Genomic DNA, 23,519 nt, shown 5'->3' on the forward strand with positions numbered 1-23,519 from the left:
AAAGTTCACCGGGCATGACTTTCCCAATACAAAAGTTCACCGGGCATGACTTTCCCATACAAAAGTTCACCGGGCATGACTTTCCCAATACAAAAGTTGACCGGGCATGACTTTCCCAATACAAAAGTTCACCGGGCATGGATTTCCCAATACAAAAGTTCACCGGGCATGACTTTTCCCATACAAAAGTTGACCGGGCATGACTTTCCCAATACAAAAGTTCACCGGGCATGACTTTCCCAATACAAAAGTTCACCGGGCATGACTTTCCCAATACAAAAGTTCACCGGGCATGACTTTCCCATACAAAAGTTCACCGGGCATGACTTTCCTAATACAAAAGTTCACCGGGCATGACTTTCCCAATACAAAAGTTCACCGGGCATGACTTTTCCCATACAAAAGTTCACCGGGCATGACTTTCCCAATACAAAAGATCACCGGGCATGACTTTCCCAATACAAAAGTTCACCGGGCATGACTTTCCCAATACAAAAGTTCACCGGGCATGACTTTCCCAGTACAAAAGTTCACCGGGCATGATTTTCCCAGTACAAAAGTTCACCGGGCATGACTTTCCCAATACAAAAGTTCACCGGGCATGACTTTCCCAATACAAAAGTTCACCGGGCATGACTTTCCCAATACAAAAGTTCACCGGGCATGACTTTTCCCATACAAAAGTTCACCGGGCATGACTTTCCCAATACAAAAGTTGACCGGGCATGACTTTCCCAATACAAAAGTTCACCGGGCATGACTTTCCCAGTACAAAAGTTCACCGGGCATGACTTTCCTAATACAAAAGTTGACCGGGCATGACTTTCCCAGTACAAAAGATCACCGGGCATGACTTTCCCAATACAAAAGATCACCGGGCATGACTTTTCCCATACAAAAGTTCACCGGGCATGACTTTCCCAGTACAAAAGATCACCGGGCATGACTTTCCCAATACAAAAGTTGACCGGGCATGACTTTCCCAATACAAAAGTTCACCGGGCATGACTTTCCCAATACAAAAGTTCACCGGGCATGACTTTCCCAATACAAAAGTTCACCGGGCATGACTTTCCCAATACAAAAGTTGACCGGGCATGACTTTCCCAATACAAAAGTTCAGCGGGCATGACTTTCCCAATACAAAAGTTCACCGGGCATGACTTTCCCAATACAAAAGTTGACCGGGCATGACTTTCCCAGTACAAAAGATCACCGGGCATGACTTTTCCAGTACAAAAGTTCACCGGTCATGACTTTCCCAGTACAAAAGTTGACCGGGCATGACTTTCCCAGTACAAAAGTTCACCGGGCATGACATTCCCAATACAAAAGTTCACCGGGCATGACTTTCCCAATACAAAAGTTCACCGGGCATGACTTTCCCAATACAAAAGTTCACCGGGCATGACTTTCCCAATACAAAAGTTGACCGGGAATGACTTTCCCAATACAAAAGTTCACCGGGCATGACTTTCCCAATACAAAAGTTCACCGGGCATGACTTTCCCATACAAAAGTTCACCGGGCATGACTTTTCCCATACAAAAGTTCACCGGGCATGACTTTCCCAGTACAAAAGATCACCGGGCATGACTTTTCCCATACAAAAGTTCACCGGGCATGACTTTCCCAGTACAAAAGATCACCGGGCATGACTTTCCCAATACAAAAGTTCACCGGGCATGACTTTCCCAATACAAAAGTTCACCGGGCATGACTTTCCCAATACAAAAGTTCACCGGGCATGACTTTCCCAATACAAAAGTTCACCGGGCATGACTTTCCCAATACAAAAGTTCACCGGGCATGACTTTCCCAATACAAAAGTTCACCGGGCATGACTTTCCCAATACAAAAGTTCACCGGGCATGACTTTTCCCATACAAAAGTTCACCGGGCATGACTTTCCCAGTACAAAAGTTCACCGGGCATGACTTTCCCAATACAAAAGTTCACCGGGCATGACTTTCCCAATACAAAAGTTCACCGGGCATGACTTTCCCAATACAAAAGTTCACCGGGCATGACTTTCCCAATACAAAAGTTCACCGGGCATGACTTTCCCAATACAAAAGTTCACCGGGCATGACTTTCCCAATACAAAAGTTCACCGGGCATGACTTTCCCAGTACAAAAGTTCACCGGGCATGACTTTCCCAATACAAAAGTTCACCGGGCATGACTTTCCCAGTACAAAAGTTCACCGGGCATGACTTTCCCAATACAAAAGTTCACCGGGCATGACTTTCCCAATACAAAAGTTCACCGGGCATGACTTTCCCAATACAAAAGTTCACCGGGCATGACTTTCCCAATACAAAAGTTCACCGGGCATGACTTTCCCAATACAAAAGTTCACCGGGCATGACTTTTCCCATACAAAAGTTCACCGGGCATGACTTTCCCAATACAAAAGTTGACCGGGCATGACTTTCCCAATACAAAAGTTCACCGGGCATGAATTTCCCAATACAAAAGTTCACCGGGCATGGCTTTTCCCATACAAAAGTTGACCGGGCATGACTTTCCCAATACAAAAGTTCACCGGGCATGACTTTCACAATACAAAAGTTGACCGGGCATGACTTTCCTAATACAAAAGTTCACCGGAGATGACTTTTCCCATACAAAAGTTCACTAATACAAAAGTTGACCGGGCATGACTTTCCCAATACAAAAGTTCACCGGGCATGACTTTTCCCATACAAAAGTTGACCGGGCATGACTTTCCCAATACAAAAGATCACCGGGCATGACTTTCCCAATACAAAAGTTCACCGGGCATGACTTTCCCAATACAAAAGTTCACCGGGCATGACTTTCCCAGTACAAAAGTTCACCGGGCATGATTTTCCCAGTACAAAAGATCACCGGGCATGACTTTCCCAATACAAAAGTTGACCGGGCATGACTTTCCCAATACAAAAGTTCACCGGGCACGACTTTCCCAGTACAAAAGTTCACCGGGCATAACTTTTACCATACAAAAGTTCACCGGGCATGACTTTCCCAATACAAAAGTTCACCGGGCATGACTTTTCCCATACAAAAGTTGACCGGGCATGACTTTCCCAATACAAAAGATCACCGGGCATGACTTTCCCAATACAAAAGTTGACCGGGCATGACTTTCCCAATACAAAAGTTCACCGGGCACGACTTTCCCAGTACAAAAGTTCACCGGGCATAACTTTTACCATACAAAAGTTCACCGGGCATGACTTTCCCAATACAAAAGTTCACCGGGCATGACTTTCCCAATACAAAAGTTCACCGGGCATGACTTTTCCCATACAAAAGTTCACCGGGCATGACTTTCCCAATACAAAAGTTCACCGGGCATGACTTTCCCAGTACAAAAGATCACCGGGCATGACTTTCCCAATACAAAAGTTGACCGGGCAAGACTTTCCCAGTACAAATGTTCACCGGGCATGACTTTCCCAATACAAAAGTTGACCGGGCATGACTTTCCCAATACAAAAGTTCACCGGGCATGACTTTCCCAGTACAAAAGATCACCGGGCATGACTTTCCCAATACAAAAGATCACCGGGCATGACTTTCCCAATACAAAAGTTGACCGGGCTTGACTTTCCCAATACAAAAGTTCACCGGGCATGACTTTCCCAATACAAAAGTTCACCGGGCATGACTTTTCCCATACAAAAGTTCACCGGGCATGACTTTCCCAATACAAAAGTTCACCGGGCATGACTTTCCCAATACAAAAGTTGACCGGGCATGACTTTTCCAATACAAAAGTTCACCGGGCATGACTTTCCCAATACAAAAGTTCACCGGGCATGACTTTTCCCATACAAAAGTTCACCGGGCATGACTTTCCCAGTACAAAAGATCACCGGGCATGACTTTCCCAATACAAAAGTTGACCGGGCATGACTTTCCCAGTACAAATGTTCACCGGGCATGACTTTCCCAATACAAAAGTTCACCGGGCATGACTTTCCCAATGCAAAAGTTCACCGGGCATGACTTTCTCAGTACAAAAGATCACCGGGCATGACTTTCCCAATACAAAAGTTCACCGGGCATGACTTTCCCAATACAAAAGTTCACGGGGCATGACTTTCCCAATACAAAAGTTCACCGCGCATGACTTTCCCAGTACAAAATTCACCGGGCATGACTTTCCCAATACAAAAGTTCACCGGGCATGACTTTCCCAGTACAAAAGTTCACCGGGCATGACTTTCCCAATACAAAAGTTCACCGGGCATGACTTTCCCAATACAAAAGTTCACCGGGCATGACTTTCCCAATACAAAAGTTCACCGGGCATGACTTTCCCAATACAAAAGTTCACCGGGCATGACTTTTCCCATACAAAAGTTCACCGGGCATGACTTTCCCAATACAAAAGTTCACCGGGCATGACTTTCCCAATACAAAAGTTGACCGGGCATGACTTTCCCAATACAAAAGTTCACCGGGCATGACTTTCCCAATACAAAAGTTCACCGGGCATGGCTTTTCCCATACAAAAGTTCACCGGGCAATACTTTCCTAATACAAAAGTTCACCGGAGATGACTTTTCCCATACAAAAGTTCACCGGGCATGACTTTCCTAATACAAAAGTTTACCGGGCATGACTTTCCCAATACAAAAGTTCACCGGGCATGACTTTTCCCATACAAAAGTTGACCGGGCATGACTTTCCCAATACAAAAGATCACCGGGCATGACTTTCCCAATACAAAAGTTCACCGGGCATGACTTTCCCAATACAAAAGTTCACCGGGCATGACTTTCCCAATACAAAAGTTCACCGGGCATGACTTTCCCAGTACAAAAGTTCACCGGGCATGACTTTCCCAGTACAAAAGTTCACCGGGCATGACTTTCCCAGTACAAAAGATCACCGGGCATGACTTTCCCAATACAAAAGTTCACCGGGCATGACTTTCCCAATACAAAAGTTCACCGTGCATGACTTTTCCCATACAAAAGTTCACCGGGCATGACTTTCCCAGTACAAAAGATCACCGGGCATGACTTTCCCAATACAAAAGTTGACCGGGCATGACTTTCCCAGTACAAAAGTTGACCGGGCATGACTTTCCCAATACAAAAGTTCACCGGGCATGACTTTCCCAATACAAAAGTTCACCGGGCATGACTTTCCCAGTACAAAAGTTCACCGGGCATGACTTTGCCAGTACAAAAGATCACCGGGCATGACTTTCCCAATACAAAAGTTCACCGGGCATGACTTTCCCAATACAAAAGTTCACCGGGCATGACTTTCCCAGTACAAAAGTTCACCGGGCATTACTTTCCCAATACAAAAGTTCACCGGGCATGACTTTCCCAGTACAAAAGTTCACCGGGCATGACTTTCCCAATACAAAAGTTCACCGGGCATGACTTTCCCAATACAAAAGTTCACCGGGCATGACTTTCCCAATACAAAAGTTCACCGGGCATGACTTTCCCAATACAAAAGTTCACCGGGCATGACTTTCCCAATACAAAAGTTCACCGGGCATGACTTTCCCAATACAAAAGTTCACCGGGCATGACTTTCCCAATACAAAAGTTCACCGGGCATGACTTTCCCAGTACAAAAGTTCACCGGGCATGACTTTCCCAATACAAAAGTTCACCGGGCATGACTTTCCCAGTACAAAAGTTCACCGGGCATGACTTTCCCAATACAAAAGTTCACCGGGCATGACTTTCCCAATACAAAAGTTCACCGGGCATGACTTTCCCAGTACAAATGTTGACCGGGCATGACTTTCCCAATACAAAAGTTCACCGGGCATGACTTTCCCAGTACAAAAGTTCACCGGGCATGACTTTCCCAATACAAAAGTTCACCGGGCATGACTTTCCCAATACAAAAGTTCACCGGGCATGACTTTCCCAATACAAAAGTTCACCGGGCATGACTTTCCCAATACAAAAGTTCACCGGGCATGACTTTCCCAATACAAAAGTTCACTGGGCATGACTTTCCCAATACAAAAGTTCACCGGGCATGACTTTCCCAACACAAAAGTTCACCGGGCATGACTTTCCCAATACAAAAGTTCACCGGGCATGACTTTCCCAGTACAAAAGATCACCGGGCATGACTTTCCCAATACAAAAGTTGACCGGGCATGACTTTCCCAGTACAAATGTTCACCGGACATGACTTTTCCCATACAAAAGTTCACCGGGCATGACTTTTCCCATGCATAAGTTCACCGGGCATGATCTTCCCAATACAAAAGTTCACCGGGCATGATTTTCCCATACAAAAGTTGACCGGGCATGGCTTTCCCAACACAAAAGTTCACCGGGCATGACTTTCCCAATACAAAAGTTCACCGGGCATGACTTTTCCCATACAAAAGTTCACCGGGCATGACTTTTCCCATACAAAAGTTCACCGGGCATGACTTTCCCAGTACAAAAGATCACCGGGCATGACTTTCCCAATACAAAAGTTCACCGGGCATGACTTTCCCAGTACAAATGTTCACCGGGCATGACTTTCCCAATACAAAAGTTCACCGGACATGACTTTCCCAATACAAAAGTTCACGGGGCATGACTTTCCCAATACAAAAGATCACCGGGCATGACTTTCCCAATACAAAAGTTGACCGGGCATGACTTTCCCAATACAAAAGTTCACCGGGCATGACTTTCCTAATACAAAAGTTGACCTGGCATGACTTTCCCAATACAAAAGTTCACCGGGCATGACTTTTCCCATACAAAAGTTGACCGATAATGACTTTCCCAATACAAAAGATCACCGGGCATGACTTTCCCAATACAAAAGTTCACCGGACATGACTTTCCCAATACAAAAGTTCACCGGGCATGACTTTCCCAATACAAAAGTTGACCGAGCATGACTTTTCCCATACAAAAGTTCACCGGGCATGACTTTCCCAATACAAAAGTTCACCGGGCATGGCTTTTCCCATACAAAAGTTGACCGGGCATGGCTTTTCCCATACAAAAGTTGACCGGGCATGACTTTCCCAATACAAAAGTTCACCGGGCATGACTTTCACAATACAAAAGTTGACCGGGCATGACTTTCCTAATACAAAAGTTCACCGGAGATGACTTTTCCCATACAAAAGTTCACCGGGCATGACTTTCCTAATACAAAAGTTGACCGGGCATGACTTTCCCAATACAAAAGTTCACCGGGCATGGCTTTTCCCATACAAAAGTTGACCGGGCATGACTTTCCCAATACAAAAGATCACCGGGCATGATTTTCCCAATACAAAAGTTCACCGGGCATGACTTTCCCAGTACAAAAGTTCACCGGGCATGACTTTCCCAATACAAAAGTTCACCGGGCATGACTTTCCCAGTACAAAAGTTCACCGGGCATGACTTTCCCAGTACAAAAGATCACCGGGCATGACTTTCCCAATACAAAAGTTGACCGGGCATGACTTTCCCAATACAAAAGTTCACCGGGCATGACTTTCCCAATACAAAAGTTCACCGGGCATGACTTTTCCCATACAAAAGTTCACCGGGCATGACTTTCCCAATACAAAAGTTCACCGGGCATGACTTTCCCAATACAAAAGTTCACCGGGCATGACTTTTCCCATACAAAAGTTCACCGGGCATGACTTTCCCAATACAAAAGTTCACCGGGCATGACTTTTTCCATACAAAAGTTCACCGGGCATGACTTTCCCAGTACAAAAGATCACCGGGCATGACTTTCCCAATACAAAAGTTGACCGGGCATGACTTTCCCAGTACAAATGTTCACCGGGCATGACTTTCCCAATACAAAAGTTCACCGGGCATGACTTTCCCAATACAAAAGTTCACCGGGCATGACTTTCCCAGTACAAAAGATCACCGGGCATGACTTTCCCAATACAAAAGATCACCGGGCATGACTTTCCCAATACAAAAGTTGACCGGGCATGACTTTCCCAATACAAAAGTTCACCGGGCATGACTTTCCCAATACAAAAGTTCACCGGGCATGACTTTTCCCATACAAAAGTTCACCGGGCATGACTTTCCCAATACAAAAGTTGACCGGGCATGACTTTCCCAATACAAAAGTTGACCGGGCATGACTTTCCCAATACAAAAGTTCACCGGGCATGACTTTTCCAATACAAAAGTTCACCGGGCATGACTTTTCCCATACAAAAGTTCACCGGGCATGACTTTCCCAGTACAAAAGATCACCGGGCATGACTTTCCCAATACAAAAGTTGACCGGGCATGACTTTCCCAGTACAAATGTTCACCGGGCATGACTTTCCCAATACAAAAGTTCACCGGGCATGACTTTCCCAATACAAAAGTTCACCGGGCATGACTTTCCCAGTACAAAAGATCACCGGGCATGACTTTCCCAATACAAAAGTTCACCGGGCATGACTTTCCCAATACAAAAGTTCACCGGGCATGACTTTCCCAATACAAAAGTTCACCGGGCATGACTTTCCCAGTACAAAAGTTCACCGGACATGACTTTCCCAATACAAAAGTTCACCGGGCATGACTTTCCCAATACAAAAGTTCACCGGGCATGACATTCCCAGTACAAAAGATCACCGGGCATGACTTTCCCAATACAAAAGTTCACCGGGCATGACTTTCCCAATACAAAAGTTCACCGGGCATGACTTTCCCAATACAAAAGTTCACCGGGCATGACTTTCCCAGTACAAAAGTTCACCGGGCATGACTTTCCCAATACAAAAGTTCACCGGGCATGACTTTCCCAGTACAAAAGTTCACCGGGCATGACTTTCCCAATACAAAAGTTCACCGGGCATGACTTTCCCAATACAAAAGTTCACCGGGAATGACTTTCCCAATACAAAAGTTCACCGGGCATGACTTTCCCAATACAAAAGTTCACCGGGCATGACTTTTCCCATACAAAAGTTCACCGGGCATGACTTTCCCAATACAAAAGTTGACCGGGCATGACTTTCCCAATACAAAAGTTCACCGGGCATGACTTTCCCAATACAAAAGTTCACCGGGCATGGCTTTTCCCATACAAAAGTTGACCGGGCATGAATTTCCCAATACACAAGTTCACCGGGCATGACTTTCACAATACAAAAGTTGACCGGGCATGACTTTCCTAATACAAAAGTTCACCGGAGATGACTTTTCCCATACAAAAGTTCACCGGGCATGACTTTCCCAATACAAAAGTTCACCGGGCATGACTTTTCCCATACAAAAGTTGACCGGGCATGACTTTCCCAATACAAAAGATCACCGGGCATGACTTTCCCAATACAAAAGTTCACCGGGCATGACTTTCCCAATACAAAAGTTCACCGGGCATGACTTTCCCAATACAAAAGTTCACCGGGCATGACTTTTCCCATACAAAAGTTCACCGGGCATGACTTTCCCAGTACAAAAGATCACCGGGCATGACTTTCCCAATACAAAAGTTGACCGGGCATGACTTTCCCAGTACAAATGTTCACCGGGCATGACTTTCCCAATACAAAAGTTCACCGGGCATGACTTTCCCAATACAAAAGTTCACCGGGCATGACTTTCCCAGTACAAAAGATCACCGGGCATGACTTTCCCAATACAAAAGTTCACCGGGCATGACTTTCCCAATACAAAAGTTCACCGGGCATGACTTTCCCAGTACAAAAGTTCACCGGGCATGACTTTCCCAATACAAAAGTTCACCGGGCATGACTTTCCCAGTACAAAAGTTCACCGGGCATGACTTTCCCAATACAAAAGTTCACCGGGCATGACTTTCCCAATACAAAAGTTCACCGGGCATGACTTTCCCAATACAAAAGTTCACCGGGCATGACTTTCCCAGTACAAAAGTTCACCGGGCATGACTTTCCCAATACAAAAGTTCACTGGGCATGACTTTCCCAATACAAAAGTTCACCGGGCATCACTTTCCCAATACAAAAGTTCACCGGGCATGACTTTCCCAATACAAAAGTTCACCGGGCATGACTTTCCCAGTACAAAAGATCACCGGGCATGACTTTCCCAATACAAAAGTTGACCGGGCATGACTTTCCCAGTACAAATGTTCACCGGGCATGACTTTTCCCATACAAAAGTTCACCGGGCATGACTTTTCCCATGCAAAAGTTCACCGGGCATGACTTTCCCAATACAAAAGTTCACCGGGCATGATTTTCCCATACAAAAGTTGACCGGGCATGGCTTTCCCAACACAAAAGTTCACCGGGCATGACTTTCCCAATACAAAAGTTCACCGGGCATGAATTTTCCCATACAAAAGTTCACCGGGCATGACTTTTCCCATACAAAAGTTCACCGGGCATGACTTTCCCAGTACAAAAGTTGACCGGACATGACTTTCCCAGTACAAATGTTCACCGGGCATGACTTTCCCAATACAAAAGTTCACCGGACATGACTTTCCCAATACAAAAGTTCACCGGGCATGACTTTCCCAATACAAAAGTTCACCGGGCATGACTTTCCCAATACAAAAGTTCACCGGGCATGACTTTCCCAGTACAAAAGTTCACCGGGCATGACTTTCCTAATACAAAAGTTGACCGGGCATGACTTTCCCAATACAAAAGTTCACCGGGCATGACTTTTCCCATACAAAAGTTGACCGGGCATGACTTTCCCAATACAAAAGATCACCGGGCATGACTTTCCCAATACAAAAGTTCACCGGGCATGACTTTCCCAATACAAAAGTTCACCGGGCATGACTTTCCCAATACAAAAGTTCACCGGGCATGACTTTCCCAGTACAAAAGTTCACCGGGCATGACTTTCCCAATACAAAAGTTCACCGGGCATGACTTTCCCAATACAAAAGTTCACCGGGCATGACTTTTCCCATACAAAAGTTCACCGGGCATGACTTTCCCAATACAAAAGTTGACCGGGCATGACTTTCCCAATACAAAAGTTCACCGGGCATGACTTTCCCAATACAAAAGTTCACCGGGCATGGCTTTTCCCATACAAAGTTGACCGGGCATGAATTTCCCAATACACAAGTTCACCGGGCATGACTTTCACAATACAAAAGTTGACCGGGCATGACTTTCCTAATACAAAAGTTCACCGGAGATGACTTTTCCCATACAAAAGTTCACCGGGCATGACTTTTCCCATACAAAAGTTGACCGGGCATGACTTTCCCAATACAAAAGATCACCGGGCATGACTTTCCCAATACAAAAGTTCACCGGGCATGACTTTCCCAATACAAAAGTTCACCGGCATGACTTTCCCAATACAAAAGTTCACCGGGCATGACTTTCCCAGTACAAAAGTTCACCGGGCATGACTTTCCCAGTACAAAAGATCACCGGGCATGACTTTCCCAATACAAAAGTTGACCGGGCATGACTTTCCCAATACAAAAGTTAACCGGGCATGACTTTCCCAATACAAAAGTTCACCGGGCATGACTTTTCCCATACAAAAGTTCACCGGGCATGACTTTCCCAGTACAAAAGATCACCGGGCATGACTTTCCCAATACAAAAGTTGACCGGGCATGACTTTCCCAATACAAAAGTTGACCGGGCATGACTTTCCCAGTACAAATGTTCACCGGGCATGACTTTCCCAATACAAAAGTTCACCGGGCATGACTTTCCCAATACAAAAGTTCACCGGGCATGACTTTCCCAGTACAAAAGTTCACCGGGCATGACTTTCCCAATACAAAAGTTCACCGGGCATGACTTTCCCAATACAAAAGTTCACCGGGCATGACTTTCCCAGTACAAAAGTTCACCGGGCATTACTTTCCCAACACAAAAGTTCACTGGGCATGACTTTCCCAATACAAAAGTTCACCGGGCATCACTTTCCCAATACAAAAGTTCACCGGGCATGACTTTCCCAATACAAAAGTTCACCGGGCATGACTTTCCCAGTACAAAAGATCACCGGGCATGACTTTCCCAATACAAAAGTTGACCGGGCATGACTTTCCCAGTACAAATGTTCACCGGGCATGACTTTTCCCATACAAAAGTTCACCGGGCATGACTTTTCCCATGCAAAAGTTCACCGGGCATGACTTTCCCAATACAAAAGTTCACCGGGCATGATTTTCCCATACAAAAGTTGACCGGGCATGGCTTTCCCAACACAAAAGTTCACCGGGCATGACTTTCCCAATACAAAAGTTCACCGGGCATGACTTTTCCCATACAAAAGTTCACCGGGCATGACTTTTCCCATACAAAAGTTCACCGGGCATGACTTTCCCAGTACAAAAGTTGACCGGACATGACTTTCCCAGTACAAATGTTCACCGGGCATGACTTTCCCAATACAAAAGTTCACCGGACATGACTTTCCCAATACAAAAGTTCACCGGGCATGACTTTCCCAATACAAAAGTTCACCGGGCATGACTTTCCCAATACAAAAGTTCACCGGGCATGACTTTCCCAGTACAAAAGTTCACCGGGCATGACTTTCCTAATACAAAAGTTGACCGGGCATGACTTTCCCAATACAAAAGTTCACCGGGCATGACTTTTCCCATACAAAAGTTGACCGGGCATGACTTTCCCAATACAAAAGATCACCGGGCATGACTTTCCCAATACAAAAGTTCACCGGGCATGACTTTCCCAATACAAAAGTTCACCGGGCATGACTTTCCCAATACAAAAGTTCACCGGGCATGACTTTCCCAGTACAAAAGTTCACCGGGCATGACTTTCCCAATACAAAAGTTGACCGGGCATGACTTTCCCAATACAAAAGTTCACCGGGCATGACTTTCCCAATACAAAAGTTCACCGGGCATGACTTTCCCAATACAAAAGATCACCGGGCATGACTTTCCCAATACAAAAGTTCACCGGGCATGACTTTCCTAATACAAAAGTTGACCGGGCATGACTTTCCCAATACAAAAGTTCACCGGGCATGACTTTCCCAGTACAAAAGTTCACCGGGCATGACTTTCCTAATACAAAAGTTGACCGGGCATGACTTTCCCAATACAAAAGTTCACCGGGCATGACTTTTCCCATACAAAAGTTGACCGGGCATGACTTTCCCAATACAAAAGATCACCGGGCATGACTTTCCCAATACAAAAGTTCACCGGGCATGACTTTCCCAATACAAAAGTTCACCGGGCATGACTTTCCCAATACAAAAGTTCACCGGGCATGACTTTCCCAGTACAAAAGTTCACCGGGCATGACTTTCCCAGTACAAAAGATCTCCGGGCATGACTTTCCCAATACAAAAGTTGACCGGGCATGACTTTCCCAATTCAAAAGTTGACCGGGCATGACTTTCCCAATACAAAAGTTCACCGGGCAGGACTTTTCCCATACAAAAGTTGACCGGGCATGACTTTCCCAATACAAAAGTTGACCGGGCATGACTTTTCCCATACAAAAGTTCACCGGGCATGACTTTCCCAATACAAAAGTTGACCGGGCATGACTTTCCCAGTACAAAATATCACCGGGCATGACTTTCCCAATACAAAAGTTGACTTTCCCAATACAAAAGTTCACCGGGCATGACTTTCCCAATACAAAAGTTCACCGGGCATGACTTTCCCAGTACAAAAGATCACCGGGCATGACTTTCCCAATACAAAAGTTCACCGGGCATGACTTTCCCAGTACAAAAGTTCACCGGGCATGACTTTCCCAGTACAAAAGATCACCGGGCATGACTTTCCCAATACAAAAGTTGACCGGGCATGACGTTCCCAATACAAAAGTTCACCGGGCATGACTTTCCCAGTACAAAAGTTCACCGGGCATGACTTTCCTGATACAAAAGTTGACCGGGCATGACTTTCCCAATACAAAAGTTGACCGGGCATGACTTTCCCAATACAAAAGTTGACCGGGCATGACTTTCCCAATACAAAAGTTCACCGGGCATGACTTTCCCAATACAAAAGTTCACCGGGCATGACTTTCCCATACAAAAGTTCACCGGGCATGACTTTCCCAATACAAAAGTTGACCGGGCATGACTTTCCCAATACAAAAGTTGACCGGGCATGACTTACCCAATACAAAAGTTGACCGGGCATGACTTTCCCAATACAAAAGTTCACCGGGCATGACTTTCCCAATACAAAAGATCACCGGGCATGACTTTCCCAATAAAAAAGTTCACCGGGCATGACTTTCCCAATACAAAAGTTCACCGGGCATGACTTTCCCAATACATAAGTTGACCGGGCATGACTTTCCCAATACAAAAGTTGACCGGGCATGACTTTCCCAATACAAAAGTTGACCGGGCTTGACAGTTCACCGGGCATGACTTTCCCAATATAAAAGCTGACCGGGCATGACTTTCCCAATACAAAAGTTCACCGGGCATGACTTTCCCAATATAAAAGTTCACCGGGCATGACTTTCCCAATACAAAAGTTCACCGGGCATGACTTTCCCAATACATAAGTTGACCGGGCATGACTTTCCCAATACAAAAGTTGACCGGGCATGACTTTCCCAATACAAAAGTTGACCGGGCATGACAGTTCACCGGGCATGACTTTCCCAATATAAAAGCTGACCGGGCATGACTTTCCCAATACAAAAGATCACCGGGCATGACTTTCCCAATAAAAAAGTTCACCGGGCATGACTTTCCCAATACAAAAGTTCACCGGGCATGACTTTCCCAATACATAAGTTGACCGGGCATGACTTTCCCAATACAAAAGTTGACCGGGCATGACTTTCCCAATACAAAAGTTGACCGGGCATGACAGTTCACCGGGCATGACTTTCCCAATATAAAAGCTGACCGGGCATGACTTTCCCAATACAAAAGTTCACCGGGCATGACTTTCCCAATATAAAAGCTGACCGGGCATGACTTTCCCAACACAAAAGTTCACCGGGCATAACTTTCCCAATACAAAAGTTCACCGGGCATGACTTTTCCCATACATAAGTTCACCGGGCATGACTTTTCCCATACAAAAGTTCACCGGGCATGACTTTCCCAGTACAAAAGATCACCGGGCATGACTTTCCCAATACAAAAGTTCACCGGGCATGACTTTCCCAATACAAAAGTTCACCGGGCATGACTTTTCCCATACAAAAGTTCACCGGGCATGACTTTTCCCATACAAAAGTTCACCGGGCATGACTTTCCCAATACAAAAGTTCACCGGGCATGACTTTCCCAATACAAAAGTTCACCGGGCATGACTTTTCTCATACAAAAGTTCACCGGGCATGACTTTCCCAATACAAAAGTTGACCGGGCATGACTTTTCCAATACAAAAGTTCACCGGGCATGACTTTCCCAATACAAAAGTTCACCGGGCATGACTTTCCCAGTACAAAAGATCACCGGGCATAACTTTCCCAGTACAAAAGATCACCGGGCATGACTTTTCCCATACAAAAGTTCACCGGGCATGACTTTTCCCATACAAAAGTTGATCGGGCATGACTTTCCCAATACAAAAGTTGACCGGGCATGACTTTCCCAATACAAAAGTTCACCGGGCATGACTTTTCCCATACAAAAGTTTACCGGACATGACTTTCCCAATACAAAAGTTGACCGGGCATGACTTTCCCAATACAAAAGTTCACCGGGCATGACTTTCCCAGTACAAAAGATCACCGGGCATGACTTTTCCCATACAACAGTTCAACGGGCATGACTTTCCTAATACAAAAGTTGACCGGGCATGACTTTCCCAATACAAAAGTTCACCGGGCATGACTTTCCCAGTACAAAAGATCACCGGGCATGACTTTCCCAATACAAAAGTTGACCGGGCATGACTTTCCCAGTACAAAAGATCACCGGGCATGACTTACCCAGTACAAAAGATCACCGGGCATGACTTTTCCCATACAAAAGTTCACCGGGCATGACTTTCCCAATACAAAAGTTCACCGGGCATGACTTTTCCCATACAAAAGTTCACCGGGCATGACTTTTCCCAGTACAAAAGATCACCGGGCATGACTTTCCCAATACAAAAGTTCACCGGGCATGACTTTCCCAATACAAAAGTTGACCGGGCATGACTTTCCCAGTACAAAAGTTCACCGGGCATGACTTTCCCAGTACAAAAGATCACCGGGCATGACTTTTCCCATACAAAAGTTCACCGGGCATGACTTTCCTAATACAAAAGTTGACCGGGCATGACTTTCCCAATACAAAAGTTCACCGGGCATGACTTTCCCAGTACAAAAGATCACCGGGCATGACTTTCCTAATACAAAAGTTGACCGGGCATGACTTTCCCAATACAAAAGTTCACCGGGCATAACTTTCCCAGTACAAAAGTTCACCGGGCATGACTTTCCCAGTACAAAAGATCACCGGGCATGACTTTCCCAATACAAAAGTTGACCGGGCATGACTTTCCCAATACAAAAGTTCACCGGGCATGACTTTCCCAATACAAAAGTTCACCGGGCATGACTTTCCCAATACAAAAGTTCACCGGGCATGACTTTCCCAGTACAAAAGTTCACCGGGCATGACTTTCCCAATACAAAAGTTCACCGGGCATGACTTTCCCAATACAAAAGTTCACCGGGCATGACTTTTCCCATACAAAAGTTCACCGGGCATGACTTTTCCCATACAAAAGTTCACCGGGCATGACTTTCCCAATACAAAAGTTCACCGGGCATGACTTTTCCCATACAAAAGTTCACCGGGCATGACTTTCCCAATACAAAAGATCACCGGGCATGACTTTCCTAATACAAAAGTTCACCGGGCATGACCTTCCCAGTACAAAAGATCACCGGGCATGACTTTCCCAATACAAAAGTTGACCGGGCATGACTTTCCCAATACAAAAGTTCACCGGGCATGAATTTTCCCATACAAAAGTTCACCGGGCATGACTTTTCCCATACAAAAGTTCACCGGGCATGACTTTCCCAATACAAAAGTTCACCGGGCATGACTTTTCCAATACAAAAGTTCACCGGGCATGACTTTCCCAATACAAAAGTTCACCGGGCATGACTTTCCCAATACAAAAGTTCACCGGGCATGACTTTCCCAGTACAAAAGTTCACCGGGCATGACTTTCCCAGTACAAAAGTTGACCGGGCATGACTTTCCCAATACAAAAGTTCACCGGGCATGACTTTCCCAATACAAAAGTTCAACGGGCATGACTTTCCCAATACAAAAGTTCACCGGGCATGACTTTCCCAATACAAAAGTTCACCGGGCATGACTTTCCCAATACAAAAGTTCACCGGGCATGACTTTCCCAGTACAAAAGATCACCGGGCATGACTTTCCCAATACAAAAGTTGACCGGGCATGACTTTCCCAATACAAAAGTTCACCGGGCATGACTTTCCCAGTACAAAAGTTCACCGGGCATGACTTTCCCAATACAAAAGTTCACCGGGCATGACTTTCCCAATACAAAAGTTCACCGGGCATGACTTTCCCAATACAAAAGTTCACCGGGCATGACTTTCCCAATACAAAAGTTCACCGGGCATGACTTTCCCAATACAAAAGTTCACCGGGCATGACTTTCCCAGTACAAAAGTTCACCGGGCATGACTTTCCCAATACAAAAGTTCACCGGGCATGACTTTCCCAATACTAAAGTTCACCGGGCATGACTTTCCCAATACAAAAGTTCACCGGGCATGACTTTCCCAGTACAAAAGTTCACCGGGCATGACTTTCCCAATACAAAAGTTCACCGAGCATGACTTTCCTAATACAAAAGTTGACCGGGCATGACTTTCCCAATACAAAAGTTCACCGGGCATGACTTTCCCAGTACAAAAGTTCACCGGGCATGACTTTCCCAATACAAAAGTTCACCGGGCATGACTTTCCCAATACAAAAGTTCACCGGGCATGACTTTCCCAGTACAAAAGTTCACCGGGCATGACTTTCCCAATACAAAAGTTCACCGGGCATGACTTTCCCAATGCAAAAGTTCACCGGGCATGACTTTCCCAGTACAAAAGATCACCGGGCATGACTTTCCCAATACAAAAGTTGACCGGGCATGACTTTCCCAATACAAAAGTTGACCGGGCATGACTTTCCCAATACAAAAGTTGACCGGACATGACTTTCCCAGTACAAAAGTTCACCGGGCATGACTTTCCCAATACAAAAGTTCACCGGGCATGACTTTCCCAATACAAAAGTTCACCGGGCATGACTTTCCCAATACAAAAGTTCACCGGGCATGACTTACCCAATACAAAAGTTCACCGGGCATGACTTTTCCCATACAAAAGTTCACCGGGCATGACTTTCCCAGTACAAAAGTTCACCGGGCATGAATTTCCCAATACAAAAGTTCACCGGGCATGACTTTCCCAATACAAAAGTTCACCGGGCATGACTTTCCCAATACAAAAGTTCACCGGGCATGACTTTCTCAATACAAAAGTTCACCGGGCATGACTTTCCCAGTACAAAAGTTCACCGGGCATGACTTTCCCAATACAAAAGTTGACCGGGCATGATTTTCCCAATACATAAGTTGACCGGGCATGACTTTCCCAATACAAAAGTTCACCGGGCATGACTTTCCCAATACAAAAGTTCACCGGGCATGACTTTCCCAGTACAAAATTTCACCGGGCATGACTTTCCTAATACAAAAGTTGACCGGGCATGACTTTCCCAATACAAAAGTTCACCGGGCATGACTTTCCCAATACAAAAGTTCACCGGGCATGACTTTCCCAATACAAAAGATCACCGGGCATGACTTTCCCAATACAAAAGTTGACCGGGCATGACTTTCCCAATACAAAAGTTGACCGGGCATGACTTTCCCAATACAAAAGTTCACCGGGCATGACTTTCCCAATACAAAAGTTGACCGGGCATGACTTTCCCAATACAAAAGTTCACCGGGCATGACTTTCCCAATACAAAAGTTGACCGGGCATGACTTTCCCAATTCAAAAGTTCACCGGGCATGACTCTTCCCATACAAAAGATCACCGGGCATGACTTTCCCAATACAAAAGTTGACCGGGCATGACTTTCCCAGTACAAAAGATCACCGGGCATGACTTTCCCAATACAAAAGTTCACCGGGCATGACTTTTCCCATACAAAAGTTCACCGGGCATGACTTTTCCCATACAAAAGTTCACCGGGCATGACTTTCCCAGTACAAAAGATCACCGGGCATGACTTTCCCAATACAAAAGTTCACCGGGCATGACTTTCCCAATACAAAAGTTCACCGGGCATGACTTTCCCAGTACAAAAGATCACCGGGCATGACTTTCCCAATACAAAAGTTGACCGGGCATGACTTTCCCAATACAAAAGTTGACCGGGCATGACTTTCCCAGTACAAAAGATCACCGGGCATGACTTTCCCAATACAAAAGTTGACCGGGCATGACTTTCCCAATACAAAAGTTCACCGGGCATGACTTTCCCAATACAAAAGTTCACCGGGCATGACTTTCCCAGTACAAAAGTTCACCGGGCATGACTTTCCCAATACAAAAGTTCACCGGGCATGACTTTCCCAATACAAAAGATCACCGGGCATGACTTTCCCAATACAAAAGTTCACCGGGCATGACTTTCCCAGTACAAAAGTTCACCGGGCATGACTTTTCCCACACAAAAGTTCACCGGGCATGACTTTCCCAATACAAAAGATCACCGGGCATGACTTTCCCAATACAAAAGTTCACCGGGCATGACTTTCCCAGTACAAAAGATCACCGGGCATGACTTTCCCAATACAAAAGTTCACCGGGCATGACTTTCCCAGTACAAAAGATCACCGGGCATGACTTTCCCAATACAAAAGTTGACCGGGCATGACTTTCCCAATACAAAAGTTCACCGGGCATGACTTTCCCAGTACAAAAGTTCACCGGGCATGACTTTCCTAATACAAAAGTTGACCGGGCATGACTTTCCCAATACAAAAGTTCACCGGGCATGACTTTCCCAGTACAAAAGATCACCGGGCATGACTTTCCCAATACAAAAGTTCACCGGGCATGACTTTCCCAATACAAAAGTTCACCGGGCATGACTTTCCCAGTACAAAAGTTCACCGGGCATGACTTTCCCAGTACAAAAGATCACCGGGCATGACTTTCCCAATACAAAAGTTGACCGGGCATGACTTTCCCAATACAAAAGTTCACCGGGCATGACTTTCCCAATACAAAAGTTCACCGGGCATGACTTTCCCAGTACAAAAGTTCACCGGGCATGACTTTCCCAATACAAAAGTTCACCGGGCATGACTTTCCCAGTACAAATGTTCACCGGGCATGACTTTCCCAATACAAAAGTTCACCGGGCATGACTTTCCCAATACAAAAGTTCACCGGGCATGACTTTCCCAGTACAAAAGTTCACCGGGCATGACTTTCCCAATACAAAAGTTCACCGGGCATGAATTTTCCCATACAAAAGTTCACCGGGCATGACTTTCCCAATACAAAAGATCACCGGGCATGACTTTCCCAATACAAAAGTTCACCGGGCATGACTTTCCCAATACAAAAGTTCACCGGGCATGATTTTCCCATACAAAAGTTCACCGGGCATGACTTTTCCCATACAAAAGTTCACCGGGCATGACTTTTCCCATACAAAAGTTCACCGGGCATGACTTTCCCAGTACAAAAGATCACCGGGCATGACTTTTCCAGTACAAAAGATCACCGGGCATGACTTTCCCAATACAAAAGTTCACCGGGCATGACTTTCCCAGTACAAAAGTTCACCGGGCATGACTTTCCCAATACAAAAGTTCACCGGGCATGACTTTTTCCATACAAAAGATCACCGGGCATGACTTTCCCAATACAAAAGTTGACCGGGCATGACTTTCCCAATACAAAAGTTCACCGGGCATGACTTTCCCAGTACAAAAGTTCACCGGGCATGACTTTCCTAATACAAAAGTTGACCGGGCATGACTTTCCCAATACAAAAGTTCACCGGGCATGACTTTCCCAGTACAAAAGTTCACCGGGCATGACTTTCCTAATACAAAAGTTGATGAGACGACTCCTAGTTTCATCACAAATGCACCCAAGAAACTAAAGGAAAAATAACCTAAGAGAATGAAAACACTCGCGCGATGCGATGTTGTTCGCTTCGTTGCTTTAGAGAGACTCTTCTTTTATTACAAAATATTTAACTCTAGACCTTAAAATAGAAAGTACAAATAAATCGACGCACATTAGAAATGCACGCTGTACCGAGAAATGCATTATGCACACAGCAGGCATAATGCTTCGTGGGTAATAAAACTACACAATTTATTGCTGCCAGTCTTATCTTTAAATAGATGTAGACCCTAATCACAAAATGACCTCATGCGTCGCTAACTAGAAAACTACCAGGACAGACAAAACAATTGTACAAAATTGTCCATACTCCCCGCCGTGAAAAGATCATAATCTTTTAACAATTATTGCAGGTCCGTCATTAAACACTTTCTTGATCGGCTATTTATCTGACTTCAGTTACACAAAATATTTTAGATACAAAACTAAACATTCTTCTGTCCCCAAAGTATTCTAATCTCTTAACAACTATGTAAATATGTTACAAAATAGAGATATTATCATTAACATAATATTTTTATATATTATATTTTCGAACTGCTGAAGGCATTATTTATGTTCTAAATTAATCATAATATATATAGAATTATAAGAACTTATGTCTAGGTGATAGCACCCAACACCTTCAGCAACCAGCTATGACGACGTGGATCTTTCTTCCATCGATGAAACATTTTGTATATCACATTGCTTTTTGTAGGATACTGCTTTCCAATAAATCTTTCTTCATAACTGGAACCGTTTTGGAGACAACTTCTGGCACCGGTTCCGGTAGCACCATGACATGATACACGACTTATAACTGTACGCTTGATATCATCTGCACCGTCAGCTTCTTCATCAACGGCATTACACGGCGACCTCTTTATGCTTTCGCCACACTGCCATTTTAGTGACTTCATAACAATGTTGGCTGGTTCATGTGCTGCACTCGTTGCATACCATTGAGACCCGGGAGCGGAAGCACCACCATCGATTCTTTCTAAGCGAATTTTACGTTTAACTCGCCTGCCAACGGTTTGCACTTCATTGGTACCTTTCTTGGGTACCTTGAAAAATTCAGCCTTCGGTTCACATTCAGAAATGTCGATGTCATCCTTTACGCTGCCACACAATAGTTTCTCGTAGGCAGCAACTTCGAAATCCAATGAGTCCTTGATAGCCATTAAACCCTGATATTCTAGATGCTGTTGTGCCATTTTATCACGGCACCATTGTAATTCAGATTCCACATTGGCAATATCATAAGCATGACGTCTTCGTTCATTGGCGAGCAATTTTTCCAAATCACAATTTCGGCCATTCAATGCAGCATTGGTAGCTTCCAACTTACTAATGCGAATATACAGACTTTCAATATTTTGACGAGAGACATCTAATTCTTCGATAGCACTTGAAGCTGCAACGGACTCACGATTGGCTTCTGCTTGAAGATCCTTAATCTTTTGCTCGTACAGCATTTTCATTTTACGCATTTGTCCTTCGTGTTGTTCGCGCAACTCTTGCAGCGACTGTTTTAATAAGGCCTTATACTGCTCACAAAGACGCTCATCCACCACACTGATTTTAAGTTGGTGGCTAGAATATATTTCATCAATTTCTCGCAAATGGTTCTGCTCCTTAAACGTGAGTTCATCGCGTAGACTTTGAATGCGGTTTTGCAAATCAGTACGGATCATAGACTCAGCGTTTAAATATTTACGAGCTTCGTCCAATTGTTTTCGTAGACACTCCGATTCTTTCTGCACTTCACCAAGTTTTTCCACAGCCTTTTCCTTTTTAGCATGAGCAGCATTGTATTTGGCACTAACGTCAGCAACCTGTGACCCATATATGCGAGCCTTTTCTTCAGAAATTGAGCAAGCCTTGGTTCTTTGATCCAATCTGGTTTTCAATTGCTCATTTTCTTCACGTAGTTGATTTATTTCACTTTTGAACTTTAGCGAAACATCGGCGCGAACGTTTTCGTTTTTCCTTCCCGTAGTTTCCCCTACACTACCTGTAAACTTTACTATTTTCTTAAGTTCAAGAATAGTCACATTTTCAACTTTCCTAATTGAATTACTATCTACCTGTCTAGTATTTATTTTGGGAACCCATTTCCCATTGATTTCCTCATAATCTTTTACCTTCATCTCTTTAGGTGCTACTCCAGAAAATTTCCCACTTCGCACTATTTGATAACATATTTTTAAAAAGTTGAAATATTCCACGAGATCATCTTCTTTATGAAACTCCCTCAAATATTCCATCAATATTGACGATGCAGTATTGTATCTTTCTTTGATATCTTCTACCTTTGGAGACTCATTTCTTATCTCAGTCTCCAGATCATTTAAAATATACTCAAAATTTCTTATTAAACCGCCTTTTAATGTAGTAGTATGGCGCAGTATGTATCTTTTTTCATACTGTTCCAATGGACTTAAGCTGTCCAT

The 23,519-nt window shown here is 44.7% G+C and overlaps 1 protein-coding gene across 1 annotated transcript; it reads right to left on the reverse strand.

The window, feature by feature from the left end:
* Positions 1-21,683: 21,683 nt before the first annotated feature.
* On the reverse strand, positions 21,684-23,216 carry LOC141400508 (lamin-C-like). Its single transcript, XM_073979708.1, has one exon. It carries the CDS (start codon positions 23,214-23,216, stop codon positions 21,684-21,686), a length of 1,533 nt encoding a protein of 510 aa, XP_073835809.1.
* Positions 23,217-23,519: the final 303 nt, after the last annotated feature.

This window comes from Musca autumnalis, unplaced genomic scaffold (assembly GCF_047663935.1).
Source record: "Musca autumnalis isolate F117 unplaced genomic scaffold, ASM4766393v1 scaffold_31, whole genome shotgun sequence".
Lineage (NCBI taxonomy): Eukaryota > Metazoa > Arthropoda > Insecta > Diptera > Muscidae > Musca > Musca autumnalis.

Excerpts from the sequence above, each read along its gene's own strand:
- LOC141400508 (XM_073979708.1), bottom strand. The coding sequence starts at position 23,216 with ATGAAGGTAAAAGATTATGAGGAAATCAATGGGAAATGGGTTCCCAAA.